The following is a 22,759-nucleotide window of genomic DNA, read 5'->3' as shown; positions in this document are numbered from 1 at the left end:
CTTAAATTCCACATATGAGTGAAATCAACCCATGAATTCTAACAAGCTTGTGAGTTAGACACTATACTCATCCCCATTTTAGAGACACTGGTGCAAAGTGAGTTCAACTTAAATCATTTGCCCAAAGTCACACAGCCAAGCTCTGAGAAGCCAAGCAGTCTCATCCCGGGACCCTGACACCAAGCCACCTTTGCTTCAGGGCATCTTCCTTTCCTACTCAACTCAGCCACTTGGCAGATGGTCTACAGCTGCTCAGTCTTCCCAGATAGAAATGTAAAAACAGGCAGTTCAAAGCGAAAAAGAAAGTGGTTAACACGGCGTGAAAGGCATCACTGCAATGTAAACAGAAATGTCATTTCATTGCGCCAGGCTTCACATTTTATTAGCCTTGTAACCAAAAATTATTTCAGACACCTTGGAAAAACTAAATCTTAGCCACATGTCACCACCACTATAAACTCCAAAAGAAACCCATGAGGGGTGGGGAGTTTGACTCCGGGATCAGAAAAAAGCTGTGTCACAAGAACAGCATGTAGTCAACGAACCACAGGAGCTTGGGGCCATGGGGCACTGACCAGGGCAGACTCTGTACGTGGCACACCGCACGCCAGAGTCGGTTTATTTGCTACCGACCTCGAGAAGGAAGTGCAGACGTGCATCTTCCCCTTTCAGAGGGGGAATGGACAAGCTTTAAATGAGAGAACTTGCCCAGGAAGAAACATGGGAAAGAGGCAGGAGACTAGGATGATGCTAACTGGGGTCTGTGCTAGCCCACCTCCTCACATGGGAGCACCCCCCATGTGCTCCCAGCCCAGTGTGTGCAGGTTTTAACAAGACTTAAAAACAGAGGCAAGCGCCTGAGCACTTTTTTATTTCAATTATTAGTATCTAGATTAAGAACTACTCCCAGAATGTTACAGGAGTCGAACCAGATTAACACTTCTTCCTCAACGGATAAGAGCAGAGGCAAGAGACTCGGTAAATCTCCCTGTGTATCAAGCCAGGGGGAGGTACCATATCAGATGCGAAAATCAGGATTGAAAAACATACACGGGCTAGAGTGAGGTGCAGGCATAAAGGTGAATTTTAATATAAGTAACTGGAATCCTGCTCAGAGCCAAAAAAATCAATTGTGCAAATGCAGAAGGAGGGCAACATATCTTAAAATAAGTTTAAATTTATAGTGACAAAGATCAGTGGTTATCTGGGAGCAGAGGGGTGGAGTTCAAAGGAACAGAAGGAAACTTTTGGGAATTAAGGAAATGTTCATTATCTGAGTCGTGGTGATGACTTCTTGGGTATATAAATATGTCAAAATGTGTCTACTTGTATGTGCAATTTAAATCTAACTGCATTTTAAATATATGCACTTTACTACCAGTCAATTAAATCTAGTTGAAGTTGTAAAAGAAAAAAAAATAGTTCTTATGCATATGTGGGCAGATTGGGGTGGGAAGAGAATTTTAGCAGCTTGCAAACTTATGAAAATTCAACAGTATGAAATGACTGCCAAAAGCGAATGCAATTGTAGGCTCCCCCAACAGAAATTCTGTATGAAAATCAACTCTTCACCTCATCTGGCACACCACATCTAATGAGCACCAGTATCAGAAAGACCAGATGGTATCTAAGGGTGGCCACTCTGGGACAGGGTCTGAAAACCACACTGGCAGGAACGGCTGTGGCAGCCAGGACCCGGCCTCAAGCTGGGAGCGCCACACGTAAGAAAATGCCCACCATCCTGTACAGCTGCACAGAGCTCAGACCTGTGGGTGAAAGCAAAGGGAGACCAAGCAGAGCACTGGGGAATCAAGAAACTCCAGACGATGAAAGCAGTTAAATATGGCAGCATTTCAGAGACAGTTCCCTGCACCAGGGATGTGCAAAAACAGCACCCAAAGGGACCAATTGCTGGGACATGGTCTCTGGCCTTCTCAAAGCGCAACTGACTTCCACCACACGACTACAGGCTCTCTCCTTCCAACATGCTAGACTCCCCCGCGGAAGAGAAACAGTCAGGATTACTAAACCGAAGACTCGGGAGCCAAAATCTTTTAGCTCTACGATTTTTGATACAGGCCTTAACTTCACCAAGCATGGACAACTAATGGTCCAGGGCTATTCTTTTCTAAACTCGCCATTTTAAGAGAATATACACTTACACTCAAGTTTCTTTTAACACAGGGATGTTATCGTTAGCTACATTCACTGCACACTTAACTTTCCCCTACACTCAGAAATTTAAACAGTGGAGATAGAATTTTAAACATGATAGGTTTTATAGTGCTTTATGTTCTATACCTAAGGATTGCCCTTTGTAATCTCTTAGGTAAGGAGAGTATCCCAGAATTTGAACAGAGGGGGACTACTCAGGGCATGTTCTATAAATAAGACATAATGTAAGAGAAGAAATTAAAAGCTGTTCCTGTGTCCAGACATCCTGAGCATCTTCTGGATCTCGTCCTAAAGCAACCTAGTTCTAACCAGTCCTGACTTGAAGCCATCATGAATGGGAAGGAAAACAAAACTTCACCCATCAATCAGGGTTGACTCAAGTCATAATTTCAAAGTTTATTGTAAAAATTCAACAAGTTGGTGCTCCTCACTGGTCTTCCCAGTGATTCGGTCATTTGTTGTACTCAACACCAGCCAATGAACTTCAACATCCACACCCCAAATGTTCACAGTGCTTGACAGTTTCTCAAGGCTCTTCATAATTTCCCACTGGGTCCTAGTCCCTGAGGTAGAGCCAATGTCCTCATAAAGGATGAGGAAACCAAGGAGTGCCTGGGTGGCTCAGTCAGTTATGCATCTGGCTCTCGGTTTCGGCTCAGGTCATGATCTCATGGGTCATGAGTTCAAGCCCCAAGTTGGGCTCAGTGCAGAGCCTGCTTGGAATTCTCTTCTCCCTCTCTCATAAATCAAACAAATTTTCAAGGAAAAAAAAAAAAGGGTTAGGATACCAAGAAGCACAGAGGCCAAAACATTTGTCCATAGACATTACCAGAAAACAGAACGTGGACAGAAAACACTTCAGTGAAACCAAACGTGGCCCTGCTCTCCTCAGCATGACCTCAGTGCTCTCACTGAAAACTGGAGGCCAATCACAAAGTACTTCACATCCCAACTTCCCCCAAACCACAGAAAGATCCTGAGTAACAACCAACTTATGTCACAAAATAAGGAAGAAACAGACATCATTCTAGCTAAAACTTGATCTCAAAACAAAATGTGGATTTAGGCCACTTACATATAGTTCTTTTTAAAAAATTATCTTCCCAACAGTCCTAATCCCAGAGTCTGTAGCTGAAAAAACCCTACAAAGTCCTGAGTCCTTTCTCCTATAACCCACAAATACTCCACCCCAATTACCAAGAAGGTAAAGTTGTCCAATCTATCATTTTCACCTCCAAAGATGGAAAATTCAGAGTTTATCTCATCTCTATTACAGCACACATCTCCAGCCTCTCACTTCTACTCGTACCTTTAACCCTTTAACTCTCTTCCTGCTGTTTACCTGAAAGGCCTCTAGATTTCTGGGGCACCACTTTTATACTATGGATATTCCTTTCCATACTGTTCCCTGGAAAACCTTCGAGTTCTCTACAAACTCTGCATACTTCTAGGGACACAAAGCCACCAAGATAACCTCTCTAGGGACCCAAGCAGGGTTTATAAATTTGATTCCTTCTCTCCCCTGTGAACATAGGCTTTCTGCTCTCAAGGAGCTCCTCCCCATCTGAGAAGGCTCCCATCCACAAGAGTCTGTTCCATTCACCACTGGCCCCCGGGCCACAGGTGTGCCTGCTTACATGCCTCCCCGGGATCCCAGGTAATAGCTGTCCCATCTTTCACCATTAGTCACAGCTTGGCAACACAGCAGAGTGAGATGGAAATGTGCGTGTTCAATTACCTTGGCTACCTGAGCAAATAGATTTGCTTTGCAGTATCCCCACTCTTTCAGAAGAAAACAACACACAACTCAAAAAAGGGCCAGTCCAATAAGATGGCCCACTTTCACCAACAAAGCTAGAAAATGCACTGAAACTCTAGTCTCACTGTGCAACCTTAGATACTTTTAAGCCAAAGGGAAAAGGTCTACCCTTTGGCTCTCATGGTGTCCTGGATCGGCTCTGTTCTGGAAGACCATCTGGATCAGGAGGTACCACTGAGGGAGGGAAGTAAGGCTTCTCAGCTAAAGCAGGGGCTTCAGGGCAAAGTGACCAAGCCTGGATACCAGCCTCATCCATTTACTATCTTCATAACTTTCGATGATTATTTAACATCCTTAAGTCTCTATCCTTGCCTGCAAGGTGGGGATAATGGATCGCACTTGGAGAAATGCATGAATATGTTAATTCTTCCTGTTCTTGAGTATCAGTCACAGACCCTAAAGCAAATGAAAAGGACATGTGTCCCAGGGTCTCACACCCCATAGTTCCCTATCATTCACTATATAGAGGCTATTTACAACAGACCAATTCTATGCACAAGAACAGAAGCTGCTCACAAGAGGTTTCCATCCCTGGAAAAGGTATAGGAATGTGGGGAAAGAAAATATTATGAAACAGGGCCCACTGGAGGAAAAAAAATGTTCTCTGAATATTCTGCATCCTACTACCTCCTTATGTAACAAGCTCTAAGATGTCTCCATACTCTAGACCAGTGTTTCCCAAAGAGTGAGATCAGTCCCTTGAGAAAACCCCTGAAAACAGTGTTGTGTCTAAAATGCATCCCCACCTTAAAACTCAGAAAGCACGTCAACATCACTGCTCTGAGAATCTCTGTGTTAAAGATGATTCACTGGATTAAGCCAGGGTTTCCCAAACTTGTTTCACCATCTCTTCATCCCTCTGTTAATAGCACACACACTGTCTTCCCAAACTTGACCCCGGCCTTCACAGGTCTCCAGTCTGGCCCCTAACTGTACATGACCATACTTTTGTTTTTGTTTTTGAGATAATTCACAGAACACCCGATTCACTCTTTTGAAGTATACATTTCAAAGCGTTTTAAGAAAATTTGCTCAACTATAGATCCATCACCACAATCAATCTTAGAACATTTTTATCCCCTCCCTAAAAAGATACTGATATGCAACCGCTCCCCATTTCACCTCTAGCCTCAAGCCCAGGGCAAACATTAATGTGCTTTCTCTCTAGATGAACATTTCATGTAAATGGAATAGGATATGTGGTCTTCTGTGTCTGGCTGCTTTCACTAGGCAGGGTTTTAAAAGGTTCATCTCTGTGGTAGCATGTATCAGGACTTCGTTCTTTTTTATAGCCAAATAATATTTCACTGTATGGATGTACCACTTTTTATCCATTCATCAGCTGATAGACTGTTTTCATCCTTCAGCTATTATGAGTAATGCTATTATGAACATTTGTATATAAGCTTTTACGTGAACATATTTTCATTTCTCTTGTGTAATTACATAAGAGTGGAATTGCTGGGTCATGCAATAATTGTGTTTAACTTACTGAAAACTGTCAGACTTCTCTAAAGTAGCTGCACACTGTACATTCACACTAGGAGCACATGAAGATTCTAATTCCTCCACATCCTTTCCAACATTTGTCATTTGGCTTTTTTAATTACACATCCCAAGGGGTATGAAGCAACAGGTAACTGTGGTTTTGTGACCATGCCTTTGATGCCCCACTTCTGGAATTATGATCACCCTATTCTAGCCCCCCAGAGGCCTTCTTCTCACTACGTATCCCGCCAATTCAAGATCCAGCTTAAACGCTGCAGTTTTCTTGGACCATCTGTGACAGTCAAGACTCCAGACTCAAGTCAAATGACCCCACGCATGGCTTTTATATACACTTCCTGTTGTTACAGGTGTTTTTGGCCCACTATTACATCTTCTCTAACCAGACTGTGTGCTCTGCAGAGTTGAAGGAAAGTTCTTACATTTTCCAGTGTTCATTCAGTAAGGAACCCAGCAAATGATGCACACCACACCAATGTCTGCAGATACAATCTAATGCAGGAGCTGAGGCTGAGAAAGGTAAAACTGGAAGAGCAGGCATTCTGGACCTTTGAGTGGGAGAAAGGAGCAGTACTAACCAGTGGAGGTCGGCCCCCCACCCCACCCCGTCTCACAGGAACCATAGGTTCTCATGCAGAGGCCAGAACTTATGAATGGGAGGTTTCGTACGAGTCTTCTTCTACTTCATTTCAAATCTCCATTTACTCCCAAGTCCAGCCTTAATGAATTCAACAGAGATGGGGACAGTGACCAATTGTTGGCTGTCCTTGTGTCTCCTCCTCCACAGGACTCCGTGGGAGCTCTCAGGATGGGGATGATGGTCTGTATTTATCCCTTTGAGCTGTGACAGGCTCCCTGACCCACTCAGAACACATCAAGAGTTGGAGAGTCCCTGACGTGAGCCATATCCAGAGAGAAAAATCAAATCCTCAGTGAATCATGAGAAAGAATTGCTGAATCCAAGGTGAACTAAGTCACAAACTCAGTGTAATGCTGGGTGAAGTGATTAACTTTGGTTTCTTACACCCTTCATTTCGCCCAGCTGTTACAGAGGCTCAGATTCAAAGCACACTGTTGAATGGTTATTTCAACTATTACTGATGCGTCAGGAAGAGCACAACACAGTTGGCAGGTATTGTTAAGTATGTTCTAGCATCTAAACAGAGCAGATCTATACTGGAAGTATAGCAACAACCTTCCCTTCCCTCCCCTGCATCTGACCAATGGGTCTCCTCTTTTCCCTGCACAGCAAAGATTCTCCAGGGGCCTCCAGTGCGTCTCTCAGATCAGTGGCAGAAACGCTAAGCCACTGACCCCACCAAATTCAACCATAGCTCTCTCCTATGGTCACACGTGCTGGTCCTTCTACTTCTAGTCTAAGTTCATGAGCAAAAATTGCATAAGAATTTCAGTAAAATTATTTGGCTGCACCCTAGGACTCAGAGAGTACAAGGAGTATAAACCTTAAAATAAAATTGCCAAATTTATAACCCATCTATACACCACCCTGTACAACCACATCCCCCTCTAATGGATGTGAACAAGGACCCAAACAAATGAAATAACCCGACTGTAGAAGAACCATGAACCCAGCTTCAAGCATGGAAAGGAAGAATGGAGGCATCTAGGCAAGAGGATCTATGGTGTAGATAAAGCTGGAGGCCAGGAAATTCCAAAAGCTATTGGGGGCACCTCAAGAAGTCTTTGGTAAAGAACAACTTCTGGTACATCTAAGCACAACTGGGTAAAAGAGAATGAAACGAAAAATAATTATCAGTGACATCCATCCAAAGAGATGTCAAAGAGCTACTAGAACTCTTAGCATGGTAGGAAGTCACAAGTAACCCACACCCACCTTCTGTTTTATAACCATAAAGAAACCATCCTCCAAAGGAGAAAGATAGTTTAAGATTCAGCTTAAGTGATTCTCCCAAGGCATGGAAGCCTGTCCAGACCCCAGATCTCTCTCCACTGTCCCACAGTAATATATGAATGGGGCTATGTACTAAAACACATTAAAACCCATTCTTCTCTCCACATGGCATGGCCTTGAACCACACTTTGTTAGGTTTGCGTAAGTTATCAAGGTAAGTGATTTCTGGCCAAGCCCTGAAGTAGATTTATACAGTATGTGGTCTTTCTTATGGCATTAAAGAGATCAAAGGTTGAGAACATTTTAGCACACCCCCCCACCCCCCACTCTCCTACTACATTTAGGAGAAATGGTTATGGATCATTCTGTTTGTTAAATTGCTCAGTTCTCCCATCACTGCTTATTTTGAACATAGTATAGATCTAGAAGGAAGCAGAACTTTTTATATACAGAGCTCTACAACCAGCAATACCACCCTAAATCTATAAACAAGCTTATAAAAGCTGCCTTCTTTCTTAGAAAAGTTGATCAGGCTGACAATTATACTCTGAGATCCACTGAAGCACAGACCATCTTAAACAGGATTCTCCTTCTCACTAAATTAGCCTAAGTGGCCCTACTCCCCACAAAGGACTTTCCTACATTTGCTGCTAGCTCCATAAGGTGTTCTGTAGAAATGGCAAGAAAGATGGCTGACAAGATCCAGCATGTTAGTGTGAACAGGAATATGCATTTCCACCAAAACTTTGGTGAAACTTTCTTTCCCTACCTTATGCCTGAATAGCTTAAGACCATCAATGTGGTGATTAGTTTTAGTTGTCAACTTGGCTAGGCCAGAGTACCTAGACATTTGGTCAAACACTGGTCAAGATAGTGCTAGTGAAGATATTTTTTAGATGAGATTAACATTTCAAATCAGATTTTTGTTTACCATTACCCTTCATAATGTGGGTGGGCCTCAACCGATCAGATGAAGGCCTTCCTCCAAGACAGAATCATGACAGCAGACTGCCTTCAGACTTCAAACACATCAACTCTTCCATGGGTTCAAGCCTATTAACCTCTCCTGTGGATTTTGGATTTGCCAAGCCTCCACAATTACATGAGGCCATTCCTTACACGCACACACACAGACACTCTCTCTCATATCCCTGGTTTACCTGTTCCATTTACCTGTAGAACCTTAGTACAATCACCTAGCCCATTTTCCAATGAAACAGACCAGTACCCATCTTTCAGAGCTAAAAAAGAGCAATACAGAGATTTACTTCAGTGTCTAAGGAGAAACTCTAAAATTCCTATCTAAATGCTTGGCATATTAAGTTGTCCAAGAATCCTGGTTCCTTCAAAGGGAATCTGCAGTGGAATCTGCAAAATGAAGGGTGATGCTAGAAAATGAATTTGTGACACCAGAGGGGAGGAAAGAGTGCCAAAAGGAAGCCAAGGAGACATGAAATCTAAGGCATCCATTTATTTCATTGCTCAGAAAATGAACAAGGTCTTGGGAGCCACTGTTCAAGAATAGGTTCAGGTTCCCAAGAAGATGCTGAAGACATGAGGAAATTTACCCAATCCCAGGATCACCAACTGATTACTAGGCAAAAGCAGTCAAGGAAGGCAGAAACTTCTACCAGAAGGACTACCCAGAAGGACTCCCAGGCTGAGGTCATGCTTACCTGGCCATCTGCTTGTAGGCTTCTTCTGCCACAGCAAAGATGTGGGGGTCCATGTCCCCCATGTTTTGGCCACTGTAGGCATAGATGACATCTTGACCATAGATTGGCAACTGTTCATAAGGATTAATGGCAACAAGCACGATACCTGCAAAGAGACAATGTAGTCAGATTCTGATAGCAATACAGCCACCTGACATCCACTTTCAAAGGCCCTTGTTCATATCCAAACTAAAACATGAAAAATGAAATGAATCACAACCAATCACTCAACTAAATCAAAACGTATCTGTGTTGTTGTCCAGGTACTGTGCCAAATCCTGTTGGAGAAAAGAAAGCTGGGCTTCCACATGCCCTAGTGCATGGAATAAACACAGGTCCATGTACACACATGTACACCATTGCTCAAATTAAACTCCTGAAATACATAAAAATGTTGCACAACCAGAGAGAAGAGAATGCTTAATTCTGTCAACAGGTGTTAGGCTTTATTTTTTAATTTTTTTTAATGTTTATTTTTGAGAGAGAGAGTGCAAGCAGCAGAGGGGCTGAGAGAGAGGGGGACACAGAATCCGAAGCAGGCTCCAGGCTCTGAGCTGTCAGCACAGAGCCTGGCACAGGGCTCAAATCCACAAACCATGGAATCATGACCTGAGCCGAAGTCAGACACTTAACCCACTGAGCCACCCAGGTGCCCCAACAGGTGTTAGGCTTTAAAAGCCATCTGTCTTAAAAACTGAGAACTGAGGGTTGATGGGGGTTGGGGGAGAGGGGAAAGTGGGTGATGGGCATTGAGGGCACCTGTTGGGATGAGCACTGGGTGTTGTATGGAAACAATTTTGACCATAAATTTCATGTTATAATTAAAATAAAAAAGTAAAAATAAAAATAAATATAAGCCATCTCTAAATTGAAATCTAGGAAGTGAACAAATTTTCATTTGTGTATGGGTTATCTTACCTAAATACAAACAAATTGTGGGCATGTAACATGATTTACATATCTTAAGGTCAAATCTTGTCTCAGCCAGTTATTAACTGAGTTATTCTGGCAAATTACTTAACCTCTAAGTGCCTCAGTTTCCTGGACTGTAAGATTGGGAACAGCAATTACCTTTACTTGATTGTCCTGAGGACAATGATTAATACAGAACTTAGACCAGCATCTTGCATAGTAAGCACTGTGTGTTAGATTTTTATTAGCTCACATCACATTATATCATGTATTATCTTTCCTTTTACTTTAAAAAAAAAAAATTTGCATCCCCAGAACCATACATCACAATGATAGACTCAATAAATACACACTGCATGAAGAGTCAGCAAATCACCTAACATTCCAGATCTTTTATGGAAGGGCACATAATATTTGAGAACATAAGAAAAAAATTATCATCTTCAAGAGAGAAATGCATGCCTTTTTCTTTCCCAAAACAGCACATTCTGGATCTTGAAAGAACCACTGACAAGGGTACAAAAAAATTTGAGCTTTTCCAGGCATGTGGGGAAGAGAAAACAGGAATGGAAAAGTCATTGCCAAATGGGAGATCTCCACCACTGTGTCTCCCTTTGGTGTTTGAAAAGGGACACAAGTTGGGGCGCCTGGGTGGCGCAGTCGGTTAAGCGTCCAACTTCAGCCAGGTCATGATCTCGCGGTCCGTGAGTTCGAGCCCCGCGTCAGGCTCTGGGCTGATGGCTCGGAGCCTGGAGCCTGTTTCCGATTCTGTGTCTCCCTCTCTCTCTGCCCCTCCCCCGTTCATGCTCGGTCTCTGTCCCAAAAATAAAAAATAAAAAAAAAAAATAAAATAAAATAAAAAACGTTGAAAAGGGACACAAGTCAAGAAAATGAGAAGACAAACCAGAGAATGAGAAAAATATTTGCAAAAAAACATAACTGATAAAGGACTAGTACCCAAAATACATAGAAACAATTGAGGAACCTCCATACCGCTTTCCAGAGTGGCTGCACCAGTTTGTATTCCCACCAGCAGTGCAAAGGAGATCCAGAAGATGTGGGGGGTGTGTGTGTGTATACACACACACATACATACACATACAATGTGTTATCTATTACTCGGCAATCAAAACGAATGAAATCTTGCTATTTGCAACTATGTGGATGGAACGAGAGAGTATTATGCTAAGTGAAATTAGTCAAAGACAGATATCATAGGGCTTCACTCATATGGGGGCGGGCTAAATGGGTAAGGGGCATTAAGGAATCTACTCCTGAAATTGTACTATATGCCAACTAACTTGGACGTGAGGCTGTGGAGAAGTGGAAACTCTTTGTTGCTGTCCAATGCAAAATGGCACAGCCACTTTGGCAGTCTCTTACACAAAACAATCTTACCGTAGGATTCAGCATTCACACTCCTAGGTATTTATCCAAAGGAGTTGACAACATATCCACACCACCAGCTGGCAGGTGGATGCTTGTGGCAGCTTTGACAATTGACAAAACTTAGAAGCAACTAAGATGTTCTTCAATAAGTGAATCAAATGCAATACATCCAGACCATGGACTGTAAGTGCTATAAAAAGTGATTTATCCAAGTATGAAAAGACATGGATGAAGCTTAGAGTATTACTAAGTGGAAGAAGCCAATGTGTATACAGCCACATATGGGGATTCCAACCCCATGATATTCTATAAAAGGAAAAATGATAGAGGCAGTGTAAAACATCAGGGGTTGCCAGGGACGGGGCAGCAGAGGGGGTGGGGTGGGGAGGGATGCAGAGGCAGATCATAAGGGATTTTAGGGCAGTGAATCTACGGTTAGGATAGCATAATGGTGGATACGTGTCCTTATACATTTGTCCAAACCCACACTATGTACACCACCAAGAGTGAACCCCAGTGGAAACTATGGACTTTGATGATGATGTGCCAACTGTGGGTTCATCAACAGTTGGGGAAAGGGTATTATATGGGAAATCTCTGTATCTTTCCCTCAGTTTTGCTGTGACCTAAAGTTGCTTTAAACACTAAAGTCTATTTAAAAGAAAGAAATGCCAGAGAATACTTGGAAGAATCTTGTCTGTTACATTTCAGGCTAAGGGAGGAAAAGGACACCCACCAAAGTCTTCAAATGGAAGTTTGCCCGAAAAGACCACCTGGACCAAAAAACAAGGCCCCAGACCCTGATAAATTCCCCCTAAGGCTAATGACTTGGAGAATTCTTCGAAACAGCCTTACATGTTCTACTGATTGTTAGAGAGTTGTATAAAATCCTAATTCACACAACATTCAAATTTTGATATTATACTCTAAGGCCACACATTCTCCTAAAATATCTCAGCCACTTTCACAGCAGAAAACAAGTGTTTCCTGATGACTCAGAGCTCTGGGCAACACTGATCACACTCAACAGCTGATGCTATAGGAGCCAATGTGCATTTGGGTAAGCGTGTGCAGATACCAGGACCTCTTCTAGAAGGGATACGTTTAAACGTTGAAGCTGATGGTGGTTTATTCCTTTCTCCTCAAATGGGAGGTTTTTGTTGTTGTTGGAAAAAAAACCCAACTTATTAAAACCTCTGTATACTAATGGTCTTTTTCAGATAATATCGCCATTAGCAATTGGGTTGAAGTTGTTTTAGGGAAACTACTTCTCACACAGTGACGTCTGACAGGAAAGCTCACTGGAACTTAGTAGCCAACCCATCGATTCCAAACCCAAGTGGATTATCACTGTGAGAAGAACTCTGGTCCTAAGGCCTCACTTCTGATGACAAGACCATGGCTCTGAGGCACAGCTGGGACAACCCCCACAAAGAAACCCGTGGCCTGACTCCTCAACCAGATCCTAAAAATGATTTGCCCCACAGACAATGGTTTCTAGGGATCTAGATCTTACCATACCACTTAATATTCAAAAACGAAAAAAACTGGAATGTGGGAAATTGAGAAGTTTCAAGAAAACCAAACAGGAGAATTTTGAGGACATTTTATTGTAAAGTATTTGCCATGTTTTCTGCTCATGGATTTGACAAATTCATCACGCACCATGTCTGTACATGGCAAGGGAGAGAGTCAGACAAAGACAGGACTTCCTTAGAGGACAGAAGCCAGCCAGGCATGTTTACAGGAGTGCGCTCAGTGGAGAGAGCAGACTTCTGAGCTAGGACCCTGGGATCTACTTACTGCTGTCCTACAGGCTCTGGGACTGTGCCTAAGTCAGGCCACATCGTGTGGTCCACTTCCTCCCTGGCTGAGCTGTGATTAACACCAATCATCCCACAGAGATGTAGGGCAGCCTAATTAAGCCACATTCACTGATTGCAAACCTTTCAAGGGTCTCAGCTGAGAGGTACTCAGGAGAATGCTAGTAGGATTCCTAACCATTAGAGTTTAACACATCAAGTCTGAAGATTGTAAGTACTTTCAAACACATGCAGCCAACAGATGCACGCCACTTACCACAGTAAGTGTAGATGTGGTTCGACTCCAGGAAACGGACCTTTAAATTATGCAAAACTGCAGGCTCATGTAGATAGCTAAGGGCAGTTAGGTCATTTTCTCCCACCAAGATATCTGGATTCCGCAAAAAGGGCAGCTGGTTGCTTTGGACATCAATAGGGTATTCCCGAATCTAAAGAAATGCAAGTAATAGACACAGAAAGGCAGGGTTATGAACCATTTAGCCTGTATCCAATATCCTGTCACATTGGCTAGGATCACGGTCCTAACATGATCATACATGATGAAGACAGATAACCTTCTTTTAAAGATGAGCAAACCGAACAAAGTACTTATGTTGCCCTAAGAGACCAGCCCAGGAGGAAAATTTGCTGGTAACAGAATCCCAGTATATCAAGATAAAAGACTGAATGACAGGAGAGATTCAGGAAGCACAGGATTTAATGACATGTTCTACTGGCTTCTCAAAGAAAAGATACTGAGTCTTGAATCCTGGTCACAACAGGAGTACTGCTCTGTCTCCCATGCAGCCAACCTTCTTCACCCCCATTTAATGCTGATGCCTTCCTCTGCCCCATCATCCAACACGTTCACTTTTTTTTTTTTGGATTGCCTTATAACAAACTGCTCTCCATAAATGCCCTCCAGGTGTACACATACTCAACATCCTGACAACAAGCGACTCTAGGGCAGGAATTTTACTTTGACCTAACATATGATAGGAGCTCGAGATCTATAGGTGTGTATAATCAGGAAGTCTCAAATGCAAGGTGCTATTCTTATATCCTTAGCATAGCAGCTGGACAGGAGTACTCAAAGATGCTTTCTGACAGGTTATGTTTAAAACTGACTCGTGTACACACTTGTCTACATAATAGGAGAATCCTGGCTACAGTTTATCATGTCTTACCTAAATTCCTTATAGTGTTGTTAAAAATCATCTGAGAGCTTGTAAAAACAATTTCCCCAAACACTACTTATATGTTTAGGAGTTCTGGGGTGGGGCCCAGGAATCTGAAATTTTGAAAAATCCACAAGTAGTTCTGCAACAGGTGGTTTACAGATATTTTAAGAACCACGATTCTATAGAAGCCTTTCAAGAAAGTCTACGGACATAATTTTACTAGAGGAACAGTTTTTTAAAAGAACATAAATATCAATGTTCTCTCCCATCTCTCCCACTTTTAGATGGTCACACACAACCAGATATTAAGGTATATTAAAACCAGCAAGTTTAATAATGCTGCTAAAATCGGCAGGTAAGTGAAACCTAATAGCAGATCCCGAAATAACAAGCACAGAAGGAAAATTTGTTCAGAAGAATGCTGGAGCAAATGGTTAAGAATGAATTTCCCCTCTAATAGCAGCAGATAAACAAAGCCTTTTAAGGAAAAAGAAAATAGAGCTAGGGTTCTATTCTCATTCCTTCAAAGACCAAAGTAAGTTTTAGGTAAAATACAAAATAATAAATAAAACGCCACTAAAATAAAAAATAAAACTAGTAAGAAAATGTAGTCAGGTAGTTTTAAGAGCTTTGGAAGGAAGTACTTTCAAAGGACGATGCAAAAGCCAGTAGTATGTCACAAAATTTTGTATTTTGACTATAAATGGAATTTTTAAGCCATCATGAAACACACCATGTGCAGAGCAGAGGACAAAGATTCTGCATTACCTAACAGAATTAATCTTAATATCCAAAGTTTTAAGAAGCCGAAAAGAATACCAACACCCCAAAAGAAAATTATGCAGAGGCTACGAGCCACAAAAAGTACAAAAGGAACATGAAAAGCTATTTATTCAGTGACATTAACCAGATACAAATAGATTATTAGCATTATATCACATAAGCAAAGGTGTAAAAACTGCCAAGACCTTAAATATGAAGGATGTGGCCCAACAGGTGGGTTGTTTGTGGGTTCAGATTGATGGACCTTTTTGGAAGACGGCTAGCAACACTGGAGCCTGAAACTTTCATGAATAGACTCTTCCTTGGCCTCCAAAGACCATCTTACAAATGGGCCAAGATATCCACAATCTAGAGACAGGAAGGTAAAACATGACATATACCTGTATTTAAAGACAAGCAGCTCCCCACAGCATCCTGCTGAATTTACAAAGAGTCATGTTACAGAACGAAATCTAGGATTCCTTTTATTGCAAACTTTATAGAATGACATCCCCACAAATTATCAACAGTTACCCATGTAAGCAAGGTTTTCCTTGTACAGGTTCCTGTTGGGGGTTTGTGTGTTAATCAAGGCCATTCTCTTTTTCATGCAAAGGTGACTCCATACGGGAGACCAGTAAACTAGCTATCCTGAACAGGACACAAATTTTCCAAAAGGTGGGCAACAAGGGGAAACAGAACATGTTGAAATTTTAAGTTCTAGAGGTGATGGTCCCCTTCATCTCTGGCTGAGTTACAGGTGTCACTGGGACTCTAACCCGACCCTCCCACTCTGAGTCTTTCTGAAGACTTCCCCCATGGAGATTCATGTTACCGCCCCCCCCGCCCCCCCCCCCCCCGAGAAAGGAGCACATTCACTCTGCATGTCCTGTGTGGCTCTCCACACCACCCCCCTACCACCGGCACAGGACGTAGCCAAGTACAGAACCACAAAGCTCACCTAGATCAACCCCTCATTTCTCAGATTAGAAAGCCGGGGCCTGAGCTCAGAGTCTTTAAACCCTGAGACAGAAATGCTAGTCTTCCATATTTCCTCACATGAATATTTCCCTCAAAAAATCTCCCCCAAGTGCGGAGGGAAAGGCATATGCAATTTTGTGAAAATATGGTCCACAAATAAGCCAGTGGCACTGGTTATAGTGAAATAGAGAAGTAAAATGCCCAGAGCAGTCACCAAGATGTAGGAGGGGCAAACTCATGATTCAAGGATGATTTTGTGGTGTGTGTTCGTCCAGAGGGAAGCAGGGAATGAGTAACTTAAGATTTTTTTTAAATAGGATTTTGATTCCCACACTGATGTTAGTATCGAACATTTACAGCTAATGTGGTTTTACTTGAAATCTAAGCATTTAGGATGTTATCAAGGACCATGAACACTTTCTGGCATAGAAGACTTCACTATGTAACAACAAGGCCTTTGGAGGTGAGGAAGAGGTTTGATGTTAACTCATCATAATATTGAATTTTCTGTCACCCACCTGGAATGAATCTCAACCTTCCCCTTGAGACTAGGAAGAGAGGGGCATCTCTCGTCCGTCCCTATCTAGCATACTGGGACTAACCAAAACTTGAGAATACAGAAGAAGTAGGGGATTAAGTCCATATCTGCACTTTCCACTAAGGTAGCATAGGGAAATTACATCTGTTGAAATTAAGTACAGTTAAAATTTCTCAGTGTCTCAGCCACACTAGTCATATTTCAAGGGCTCAACAGACACATGTGGCCAGTGACCGCCACACTAGACAATACAGACAGACAACATTCTACTATAGCACAGTCATCCTTTGGAAAGCATTGGTCCAGATTGCTCTACACTCTACGGGTCTATGGTTTTAGAATACTTAGCTGAATGTCTGATTTTGTTTCATGACCTCTCTCATACCAATTCATATCCATGTTACATTACACAGAACCATATAAATAGAATATAACCATAAAAATATCTTTGAATGACAGCTCCCAACACAAGGACCTGGAGCTAATAAGAAGCACATATGGTAGATAAAGGCAACTTCTTGCTCCTACTCTACACATACAGCTAAGACATCCAGACAAAAGATAAGCTAGTAAAAACAGGGTTACCAGCTGGCAAGAGGTTGGTGTTAACACAAGAGCTACACACATCATCTTCTAGTGGCAATGGTACCCAACTAGGAGATGAGGGGGGTAGAGAACCATGGTGGAGCATTTAGGTAGGTCTCTACCATGGCAAATGTTCCTGCTTTGTGGAGTCAACAAGAAACTCCCAAATAGCTGCCCAAAAGGGTTTCAAGAAGAGTGTGGATTTGGGGGGAGTGTCTAAAAGAGTGCCATGGGGGTAGAGTCAAGTATCTCACCAAGTTTCTAAAGATTCCTGGCCTTGACTTTTTTATATTCTCATCCTGATAACACTTCATGTATTACATTCATCACAAGTGAGACAAATTTCCACAGATGCACGGATGTATAACAAGCCCTCTCACAGAATTGCTCGGTTGTTTTTAATAATGAATGATACAAGTAATTAAGAAAATGGCCATAAACAAAAACAGAATTAAGAAGTTTGAATTTTAGGGGTGCCTGGGTGGCTCAGTTAAATGTCTTACTTCGGCTCAGGTCATGATCTCACCGTTTGCAGGTTCAAGCCCTGAGTTGGGCTCTGTGCTGACAGCTCAGAGCCTGGAATCTGCTTCCTATTCTGTGTCTCTTTCTCTCTCTGCCCCTTCCCTGCTCACACTCTGCCTCTCAAAAATAAACATTGAAAAAAAATTTTTTTAAATATGGAGTCCAAGTTAATCTTTCGATTTCAATTTATTGCAGGAAACACAACTGACACACTGTTAGAATCCTGGAATCTCAATATGGTTTTTGACTTGGGGTCTCTCAGCCATGAACAATCCAGGCTGTCCTGCATGGGTTAAATCCAGAATTCCTCAACCTCCACCACCTTTACCTAGGACAGAGGGTGGGGTGGGGTGGGTGCTGGCCACCCTGTGCACCACAGGATGCTTACCAGCAAACCTGTCCTCAACCTGCTAGATGCCAGGAGCAGACCTTCCTCCTCAGTCATGACAGCCTAAAATGTACCCAGACATTGCAAAATCTCCCTTGTCCAGGGGGGAGGGGAGTGCAGGGAGAGCAGAGGCAAAAAAAAAAAAAAAAAAAAAAAAAAAAAAAATCACGGTTCACCCATCTCTAAGCAAAAGCAGCCAAAGTATCCTCACTGATGGAAGAGATCACAAATACAGAGGAGGAAAAGGGCAATTACAGGAAGGACACAGATGGTGGTGAGGATTACATAACAGTGTCCATGTACTTAATGCCCTGGATGGTATACTTAGAAAAATGGTGAAGATGGCATTTTTATGTTAGATGTATTTTACAATTTTTTTTTTTTTTTTTTGAAAGAGACAGAGCAAGAGGAGGGAAAGGGCAGAGAGAAAGAGAATCCCAAGCAGGCTTTGCACCATCAGCACAGAACCCAACACAGGGGTCAAATTCACGAATTGTGAGATCATGACCTGAGCCAAAACCAAGAGTTGGACGCTCAGTTGACTGAGCCCCCCTGGCACCCTGACAATAAAAATACTTTTTATCAAAACAAATTACAGCCTACCTCAAGCAAGATAATTAATTACATCGGTAATATTACTAATATTTACAAGCAAGTTTTTATAACTTTACATGTTTTTTGTATGCATACAAACATGATAACGGTCTTCATGTTATCCTTGCCAACCAAAGACAGTCTCAAGTGTAGATTACTGAGCAGTAGAGAGCAAAAAATTAGGTGACCAAATATTAACAGAAATAACCAGTAGAACAGAAAGAAACAAAACTAGTAGTCAAAATCGCCTGCACGAAGAAGTTGTACTGCGACTAGAGTACTGGCCACTCTTAGCTCTGGTTTCACGAGATGTGCACACAGGTGACACTTGACCTGAACTGGGCTGACAAGCCCTGTGGGCATTCTCAGGATGCCCAGGGCTGAGGGCATCAACGGTCAAGTGCAGGGGTCCTCGTTCTTCTGCAACATTTGCTTCCTGCCATAAAGAACCAAGTTTGTCATCTCCTAACAGCCGGGCACATTTGGCCCTGTCCTTCGACCTGAGTAGGAGGGGCCTTTCCCTGGACCCTTCATCTTCAAGGGTTCCATCATCTTCAACACAAAATAGAAGCTTACTGAACACACGATCGTGCTGCCACTTGGGATCAAGCTTCCGTGGGGACACATCTGAGCCCTGCAATCCTCAACGTACACTCCTGGGACGAACACCTTGGCCCCTGGGGAAAAGGTCTCGCGGCACGCCTCTTGCCGCCACATGTCCCTGAAGGAAGGTAACGGCATCCAGGTGCCCCGAAGGTCTGCCAACTGTACCCCCACCAATGCCAGAGACACACACTGCTCGGGGCTGTGGGGAGGAAGCGGACAGGAAAGAGGCGGAGAGAGGACAGGCCAAGGAGCGTGTTGATCTCTCCTTTCAGAGGGCACAACTGCCAACAAAATTCACACGAGGAGATCTCATTTCCCAGCCACGCCCCGTGTCTAATTCCCGGCTTCTCCACAGGCACTCACAAATTAGTACAGTATCTGCAAACACAGCAACATGACGTGAGTAGTTTGCAATACTCAACAATTCACGGCCCTCTTCAATCTGTTTATATATAGGTAGAGGCACAACATGCTTCAAGATCATGGTTCTTGACAATGGCAGCTACATGGAGACTGAAGAGTAGAGAGTTGCAAATATATCTTTAAGACGTTAAAGGTTTTCATTTCCAAAAATTACAAAGGTCAGTTTTACTTTATTTTTGATAAAGCAGGCCTTTACTGTTAAACACACACAGGCTACATCCATCCTCTCGCCCCACCTACGTTCCAGGGCTTGGGTGTGCCGAGACACAGGTGCCACACGGCCCCCTCCTTCAGGCTCACGTGTACCCGTCTTCCTCTCACGCACACTCCCACAGGACCTTGGGTACAGGGAGTACTCCCCACCAAGTGGCTGCAGGACACTGGATAGGAACTCCAGTCGGAAACAATTGAAAAGCAAAACCATGGAAACGGGGAGTTTTCCCTGCCACTAGAGGGCAGGAGTCTGTAAGGGAGGTGGAGGCCGGCGAGGGAAGGCTGCCTGGTATCTCTCTATCCGAGGCAAACAAGGGAGCTCCATGCATCATCAAGGTCAGTCTACACCAAGACGCTTGATCCAGTAAAGGCAGCACTGTGCTAAGGGTCGGCACACCTACATACCTGACACCCATCACAGCTGTGGGGAGAAGAGAGGACACTATCCTTTTCCAACAAGTTTCCCACAGGCTTAAATATAAAATACCTTACATTGTGCTCAGTGAGACAAGCCAGACACAGGAGGACCAATAGTCTAGGATTCCACTTCTAGGAGTTCCCCAAGCAGCCCAACTGAGCGAGCCACAGTGGAGTGGAGCTATCAGGGCTGCAGGCGAGCGGAGAGTTTCAGTTTTGCAAGATCAAGAGTTCTGGACATGGATGGTGGTGATGGTGGGCACGACCGCGTGGAAGTACTTTATGCCACTGAACTGTGAACTTAAGAATGGTTACCATGGTCAATTTTATGTTTTGTGTACTTGACCACAACAACAAGCAGGCAACAGCCAAGAAGAAACCTCTTCGAGAACACCAAGGAGCCTGACCACCTTGAGCAGAACACAGTGGAGCAGTAAGGGAGAAGCTGGGAGTTAAGAACACTGTTCTCCAGAACAGAATTTCTTTTCCTCCTTTGCCACCGCAGTTAAACCCACACTCTTGGACAGGAGGGCGATGGTGGGGACACCACCAGGTGGATTTTCCAGCCAGCCTCGTACATCAAGGGAGGTCTCAGCCGCAGAGTAGATGTTCTCCAAGCTTGCAGAGGCCAGTCCTCCAACTTCTGCCCTCCTGCCTCTGGTCCACAGCTCAGGTTAGTCACTCCTAGGGACCACTCAGAGCCCGCTCTGGACAAACCAGTTTGCGAGTGACCCGGACAGAGTTAGGTGTTCAGAGTCCATTATTTCTCAAGAGCTGCTCATGTGTAGCTCCAGGCATCCCTTCTGACTGCACGCTGACTGGCCACATAGCAGGGTGGGGGGCTCCCGGGCAGCTGCTAGGATTAGTCACGCTGGGCAGACTTTCGGCTGGGGAGGCACACACCTGCTCTGCTTCAGCGGCACAGCAGATCCTTCTTCACTACCTCCATATAACCCTTTAAAAACACCCACCCACTTAAAAGATCAACTAAAATGAAATCTGTTAGAATAGAAGTTACAGCCTTCAAGTGGGGGAAACTAATTTCATTTTGTTTTGGTCGTGGGGTGGGATGTTATTCAACACGATCAACAGGATTCCATCTGCTGGGAATTTTTTTTTCTTGCCTCAACCCTTCCTGCCAGGAAGGGAAAGGTGAGGCATGCACACCTTGGTGTAAAAAATTTAAACTCACTGTCCCAGTTTTACCAAGTGATAGGCTTGGGGAGGGGGTTGCAAACAGAAGATGGCAGGAGGAGAGTTCCCTCTTTCTACTAATCTGTGAGTTAATCACCAACCACAGTAGGTACTATGTGGGCAAAGTGTTAGACAAGGTCTATTTCTCAAGTAGGTCATCACTAACTACAAAGACAAGACCAAGATGCCTGAAGGAAGAAACAGCCAGACAGTAAATGATCAAAGGCTAAAAGACATGGTACAAACGTCTCACACCAGTGCCGCCAGCCTTCCCCCCAAGCAATGCCTGCTCTCGCAGCCCCTCCAACTTAACCCATCCCAAAGTCACTTCTTGGTTTCTTCCTGCCACTTCCTTCAAAACCTGTTCCTCATATGAAATCTAAAACAATTGAGTGATTTCATGTGCCATTCATCTCGGTCAGTGGGACTTATTTCACTTAGCAGAACACCCAGCGCCTAAGGTATAAACTTGTCCAGTCACTAGGCTGTACACCTGCAACAAACCCCGCAGCCCAAATGACCTCTGCCTGTGTCCTCAGGCCACCCATCTGACCCCTTGCCTTCAAGGCCTTCCAGGTACACAAGCCTCCTTTCCTTCAACACACCCCAAGGGAACACACCGCAGCCTGGGGCCACTGGCACACACAACTTCCTCTGGGACACTCTGTTCTCTCATTCCCCACCCCCCCACCCAGTCTTCTGCTGGCTCCTTCCCATGACCCCTTCCACACCTTCACCTCACCCCACACCTTATCCACAGGTTTCTGTGCCTAATGCCATGTGTCACAACACTTTGCTGGACTTCCGTGACCTCCCCCAAATGACAGGGCCATGTATACCTCCATGACCCAGCACAGTCCAAGTATTCAAGTATTTGTAGAATGCACACAACACAACAGAGAAGGGCAGTCACACAAAAGGCTCACAAAAAGCAGAAAATCGGACAGTACAGGAGGAAGATTTCAGTTAACCATCTTGTCTTCCTTCTGAATGAAGCCACATGAAAGTCAACTACTAAAGAACTCGTGCTGCACAGCTAACACATGTGGAGTGCTGTGTGCCAGGCACTATTCTAAGGACATGTCACATAGGAGGTCATTTTATTCTCATAAGCCCCCTAGATCAACTTTCACTCCCCTGTAACCGATGAAGTAACAAGTACAG

At 43.6% G+C, this 22,759-nt stretch overlaps 1 protein-coding gene across 3 annotated transcripts in view; it reads right to left on the bottom strand.

Moving 5' to 3' along the window:
- Positions 1 to 22,759, bottom strand: part of MYO5B (myosin VB) — a 340,033-nt gene that overhangs the window by 171,143 nt on the left and 146,131 nt on the right. For all 3 annotated transcript variants that reach the window (XM_058692140.1, XM_058692142.1, XM_058692141.1), the window contains exons 3-4: positions 13,469 to 13,640; positions 9,050 to 9,194 (exon numbers count right to left, since the gene is read on the bottom strand). In XM_058692140.1, coding sequence (XP_058548123.1) covers positions 9,050 to 9,194; positions 13,469 to 13,640 — 317 coding nt within the window. The remainder of the gene's footprint in view (positions 1 to 9,049; positions 9,195 to 13,468; positions 13,641 to 22,759) is intronic.

The sequence above is a fragment of the Neofelis nebulosa genome, chromosome 11 (genome assembly GCF_028018385.1).
Source record: "Neofelis nebulosa isolate mNeoNeb1 chromosome 11, mNeoNeb1.pri, whole genome shotgun sequence".
In the NCBI taxonomy this organism is placed as follows: Eukaryota; Metazoa; Chordata; class Mammalia; order Carnivora; family Felidae; genus Neofelis; species Neofelis nebulosa.
Note: the sequence above shows the minus strand (reverse complement) of the source record. Positions and strands in the feature narration are given on the sequence as shown.